Source organism: Littorina saxatilis, linkage group LG12 (assembly GCF_037325665.1).
Source record: "Littorina saxatilis isolate snail1 linkage group LG12, US_GU_Lsax_2.0, whole genome shotgun sequence".
Classification (NCBI taxonomy): domain Eukaryota; kingdom Metazoa; phylum Mollusca; class Gastropoda; order Littorinimorpha; family Littorinidae; genus Littorina; species Littorina saxatilis.
Window position 1 is genome coordinate 2,428,465 of NC_090256.1, and position 6,286 is coordinate 2,434,750.

General features: G+C 42.3%; 1 protein-coding gene across 1 annotated transcript in view; it reads right to left on the minus strand.

Annotated features, from left to right (window-relative positions):
• Positions 1-349: 349 nt before the first annotated feature.
• Positions 350-6,286, minus strand: part of LOC138981045 (chorion peroxidase-like) — a 53,153-nt gene continuing 47,216 nt past the window's right edge. Inside the window, exons 15-17 of the mRNA XM_070353848.1 lie at positions 5,565-5,734; positions 2,219-2,366; positions 350-1,913 (exon numbers count right to left, since the gene is read on the minus strand). Of these exons, the coding sequence (XP_070209949.1) occupies positions 1,838-1,913; positions 2,219-2,366; positions 5,565-5,734 (394 nt within the window). The 3' untranslated portion in view covers positions 350-1,837. The remainder of the gene's footprint in view (positions 1,914-2,218; positions 2,367-5,564; positions 5,735-6,286) is intronic.

Here is a 6,286-nt window from a genome sequence, read left to right on the forward strand (position 1 = left end):
CACACTATGTAACTGTGATCACTGGCGTCCGCCCCGTGATCGGGAGGTCGTGGGTTCGAACCCCGGCCAGTCATACCTAAGACTTTAAAATTGGCAAGCTAGTGGCTGCTCCGCCTGGCGTCTGGCATTATGGGGTTAGTGCTAGGACTGGTTGGTCCGGTGTCAGAATAATGTGACTGGGTGAGACATGAAGCCTGTGCTGCGACTTCTGTCTTGTGTGTGGCGCACGTTATATGTCAAAGCAGCACCGCCCTGATATGGCCCTTCGTGGTCGGCTGGGCGTTAAGCAAACAAACAAACAAACAAACTGTGATCACTGCGACAAAAGTAAAACAAAATCGAACCAAGCTTGTGCATATTGATCACACTGCCTTTATTAATCATCCAGAAAAGCACGCTTAATATACCAAATACTAAGAGTACTATATAACATCAGAAATAACTCGCAAAATACCCGAGCACCATTTACATCAGTAAATGTGTCTACATAATATTGAACGACATTTTTTTAATATTTAATTTAAAGAAGGGATGAAACAAAACCCAATGTACAGACATGCCAACTTTATATTCGGGACTGAATAACATGCAGATTTCTCTCGTTTGGATTTAACGATCCTTTAATTATGTTATAATCACCACAACCTTCAACTTTCTTGTCAGTGTTCATAACACACTGATCAAAACAGTAACGTAAACCTGACTCTTCTGCCGACAATTCTTCTTCTTCGTACGACGGTTGTGTCAGACTGCCGACAATTCGAAAAAAAGCGATTGACTAACAATCCTGAAAAAAACACCACTTGACTGCTAAATTTCCAATTAGCAGTGTTGTTTTAAAGCCCCAGTATGTCTCAAATGGTTTACAAAACCATTTAAATCTTCTAATGAAAAAATCAGTTCTAACCTTATGGAACACACTTGCAATAGCATTTGATAGCATTGAATAAAACAGTTAGTTTGAATGGCTATTTAGTTCGCGTAAACCACACACCAGATTTCGTGGTTTATCTAACCCCTGAGCCATCGTGAACCCGTGTGATCCATTTTCCTTTTTTCACAATTTAGTCGTCAGTTTGTGATTTCAATGCGACTGGCTGTATCTGCAATAGCACGTTATTGTGTACCTCTGATGCTAAAACGCAACAAACGGCTGCGAGTCACACGAACTTGTCGGCGGCGGCTGGCTTCAAAGAAAGATAGCCAGCACTATGCAGAAAAATCGTCTGCTTTGAGACACGGCCTTTCGTGACCCTGCTTCCAGCTTATCTTTTTAAAAACTTTCAAAACTTCGAATTGTACTGATCTTGTCTTGATGAAAAAAGAATTCTGTTATGATTTAAGAATGTTTGTGTTACAAGCTGTCAATTTATTATTTAGATTTTAAAAAGTTAGTTCTAGCGCCAAAACGCCTGATTGTAGATCAGACGGTCCACGAAAATGAATTCTTTGAAAATGTCTCACTCTCGACGGAAAGTAGCCAGGATGTTCCCGTTCGGTGAGCGTTCAAATGGAAGAGTGTTTGTACTGTGTGTGAAAGCCTGACAGTATCTGTGATGGTTTACGGGAGGCTTACTGTGCCTTTAAACTACGTATTTGTATTGTTCCAAAAGGTTTAATATTGTTTTTGGATTCCGCCGCCTAATACTACGTACTAATCATTGACCGAGTGTACAAAAAATAATGTCTCGCAATAAAAACAAAAGAAACCGACCGTGGGTTCGTTTTATCTATAATGAAACTACCCATAAACTTAACCTTTCTTGTTTTTAATACGCAATAACCAATTCATCATGTTCTTTTCGTCATTGATCATGTTCTTTACGTGCTGCACGTGCTAGACCTGTGCAGCAGGGTCATACCACAGGCTGAGGTCAGTGTCTGGTAGATCGTCACACGGCACGAACCGGTTTCTGAAAGAAAGATAATAGTTTGTTGAAATTCTTACAGCAGAGTTTATATAGACATAAAAAATGAGAGAAAAACGACCGCAAAGACAGGCATGCAGGCAGGCTGACTGACACACCCACGCACGCAAGCACGGACGTACCAACACGCATAAGCATGCACACACACACACACATGTACGCACTTACTCACACACTTACACACACATTTACACACACACACACACACACACACACACACACACAAACCTCCTCCCCACCGACACACGCACCCCCGCCCCACCCACCACACCACACACATACACACTTACTGGGTAACATAGACTCCGTTGGGCATCACGACCCCCCTGGGCATGAATGCACCGGACTTGTACATGGGGTTGACCGTCACGGTGTGCATGCTAGCTGTCATGCACATGATCTTGCTCAGCGTCACCTTGCGTATCTCTCCAAGCTGCTCTGAAACAAAGAGGCGAGGCAAACATACAACATACAAGATACAACATACAACATACAACATACAAGAAGTTTTATTGTCCTCATCAATACAAGGAAATTTGGCATGTGTGTGGCAAGACATGATACACTGATACATAGACATTTACAAAACACAACTGAAGTTCAATATCAGCACACCCTTACGCAACATACCCACTACTTCAGAACTGAAGTTCAATATCAGCACACCCTTACGCAACATACCCACTACTTCAGACACACAGGCTACATGTGCCCCTCGGACGTACGCAACCCACAATTCACCCAGCCATACAGCTCCACATGCACTTACTCATTCATGCAGCACTCTAGCACCCGGCCATGTACAACTCACACACTGGAACCCTCATACGGCTACATTGCATTATAACACCCGCACAAACATTACAACCTCAAACATCGTACTAGATCTACAACTGACAAACACACATCCACTATCATGCACCGAATACATCATCATACATCACATCATAACATATTGCATTATAACACACATTAGCCCGTGAACGGAACAGGACCGGTGATGATGATGATGATGATGATGATGATGGTGATGATGATGATGATGATGATGATGATGACGACGATGACGATGATCATGATGATGATCATGATCATGATGATGGAACTTCATTTTATAAGGATAGAGGTTTAAGGCTACGCCTTTTCTTACGATCTGTCCTTTGGAGTTGAGGTTAACGCCCAGCCGACCACGAAGGGCCATATCAGGGCGGTGCTGCTTTGACATATAACGTGCGCCACACACAAGACAGAAGTCGCAGCACAGGCTTCATGTCTCACCCAGTCACATTATTCTGACACCGGACCAACCAGTCCTAGCACTAACCCCATAATGCCAGACGCCAGGCGGAGCAGCCACTAGATTGCCAATTTTAAAGTCTTAGGTATGACCCGGCCGGGGTTCGAACCCACGACCTCCCGCTCACTGGGCGGACGCCTTACCACTAGGCCACCGTGTTGCGGTATTGAAGGTAGAGGTTATCCTGGAATAAAGTCTCTAACCTCGACACCTGCATACCGTCACAGGTGACTTGAACTATTAAGTCTGATGAGATGATTCCTGATGCATTCAAAAATACGTCAATTATGAGAAATGACTTTTTTCTCTTGTGACTTGAATCTTTAAGAAGTCGCGTAAGGCGAAAATACAACATTTAGTCAAGCTCAGTCGAACTCACAGAATGAAACTGAACGCATTGCATTTTTTCCGCAAGACCGTACACGCGTAGCATCGTCTGTCCACCACTCGTGGCAAAGGCAGTGAAATTAACAATCCGGAAAAGCGCGGTAGCGGTTGCGCTGAGGAGGATAGCACGCTGCGCTTTTCTATATCTCTATTCTTTTTAACTCTCTGAACGTGTTTTTAATCCAATATTTTTTTTTTACAGTGTCTATGAGTGAGTGTTCCAATATGTCTATTTTCAGCATGAAAGGAACCAGCACTACCTGGGGTGCAATTTGCTGCATGTTATCATAACTCAAGGAGAAACACCATGCATCTACCCGTAACGCGTACAACCTCATATTGAAATAAAATCACGGATCAATCAATCAATGCTTGGACAGTCGATTTGGCGTGGTAGATAGAACACTCGCCTGTCAAGAAAATAGTCCAGAGTCGACCAGCAAGAATTGTCAGTCGATAATCAAATTCCAACTTCACACAGTAAGCAAGAAGGCTTTTGGCGTCGCGACAAGCAGGAGAAGAGAGGATGAGAACAATAACAAGTCGCGTAAGGCGAAAATACAATATTTAGTCAAGTAGCTGCCATTTTTCAGCAAGAGCGTATACTCGTAGCATCGTCAGTCCACCGCTCATGGCAAAGGCAGTGAAATTGACAAGAAGAGCGGGGTAGTAGTTGCGCTAAGAAGGATAGCACGCTTTTCTGTACCTCTCTTTGTTTTAACTTTCTGAGCGTGTTTTTAATCCAAACATATCATATCTATATGTTTTTGGAATCAGGAACCGACAAGGAATAAGATGAAAGTGTTTTTAAATTGATTTGGACAATTTAATTTTGATAATAATTTTGATATATTTAATTTTCAGAGCTTGTTTTTAATCGAAATATAACATATTTATATGTTTTTGGAATCAGCAAATGATGGAGAATAAGATAAACGTAAATTTGGATCGTTTTATAAATTTTTATTTTTTTTTACAATTTTCAGATTTTTAATGACCAAAGTCATTAATTAATTTTTAAGCCACCAAGCTGAAATGCAATACCGAAGTCCGGGCTTCGTCGAAGATTACTTGACCAAAATTTCAACCAATTTGGTTGAAAAATGAGGGCGTGACAGTGCCGCCTCAACTTTCACGAAAAGCCGGATATGACGTCATCAAAGACATGTATCAAAAAAATGAAAAAAACGTATGGGGATTTCATACCCAGGAACTCTCATGTCAAATTTCATAAAGATCGGTCCAGTAGTTTAGTCTGAATCGCTCTACACACACACACAGACACACACACACACACACGCACACACGCACATACACCACGACCCTCGTTTCGATTCCCCCTCGATGTTAAAATATTTAGTCAAAACTTGACTAAATATAAAAAGAGAGAGAAAAAAAAAGGCTTTTGGTATTCGGTATGTGTCAAAGTGGACGAATGCTCTTATTTCATGTAAATGAGCATGACCTGTGCTAGCCACACGCAGTTACCGGGTTGTTCACACAAGAAGCAAGATGCCTTTAATAAACAGAAGATTTGAAAATGCTGGTTCTGAAAAGGTCTGAACGAACGAACGAAAGAGCGAACGAACGAACGAGCGAGCAAACCAACGAACGAACGAACGAGCGAACGAACGAACGAAAGAGCAAACGAACGAACGAACGAACGAAAGAGCGAACGAACGAACGAACGAACGAACGAACGCAAGTACGCACGAACGAAGAAAGGAACGAGCGATCTTTATTACTCCAGGATGGAGATTGTAGGCTGACACCGAGTCTTACAAGCTGTCCCTGCTAAAAAGTAAGACACGTCTGAGCCTCAATCAAAAGGGTCGGAGTCTTAAAAAGTTAATTTCACTGTACATCCAGCATCTCGCTTCCCAGTAACAACCTTTCATCCTCCCATTTTAATATGATTTTCTCAACTGACAAGATCCGAGATGGATTGGTACCTGCGGTGAAGGCGCCAGGAGCTTGCTGCGTCTCGTACCAGAAGCGGTCGGCGAACTTGAGGCTGTGGAACTGTCTGGCCAGCAGACAGGCGAACGTGGGGCCCACCACTGCCCCTGCCATTGGCTTTTCGCTCAGTCCTCCGGCGAACACGTCAATGTCGTCTACATCCCTAGAAAACAAGGTCAGGTTTAGGAGTGGGATGTTATGGAGCATCGTCTGTTTAGTAACATATTCCTCTAGGAAAGTCGTTAATTCGTCTACGTCTCTGGTAAACAACAACAGGCTGTTTGTAACATAGCCCTCTAGGGAAGTAGTAGAAACGTTGACATCTCTGTAGAACAACAACAGCTTTAGGAATGCGATTTTAAGGACCATCGGCAGTTTGTAACATATAGCCCTCTAGCAAAGACGTCAATTTGTCTTGATCTCTGGAAACAACAACATATTTAGGAATGTGAGTTTAAGGACTGACGGCTGTTGATGTAAAATAGCCCTAGGAAAGTCGTTAATTCGTTTAGATCTCCGGAAAACAACAACAGATTTAAAATATTTAGATATTTAAATGTTAATTTTCGGTGTCGAACGCTGAAGAAGAAGAAGAAGAAGAAGAAGGTGCTTGGTCGTTGTGTGTCCTGTAGTTTTAATGCATTACAAATCTCTGGAAAATCAACAACAGGTTATTGAGATTTTATTGTTAAAGGTTATTGAGATTTTATTGTTA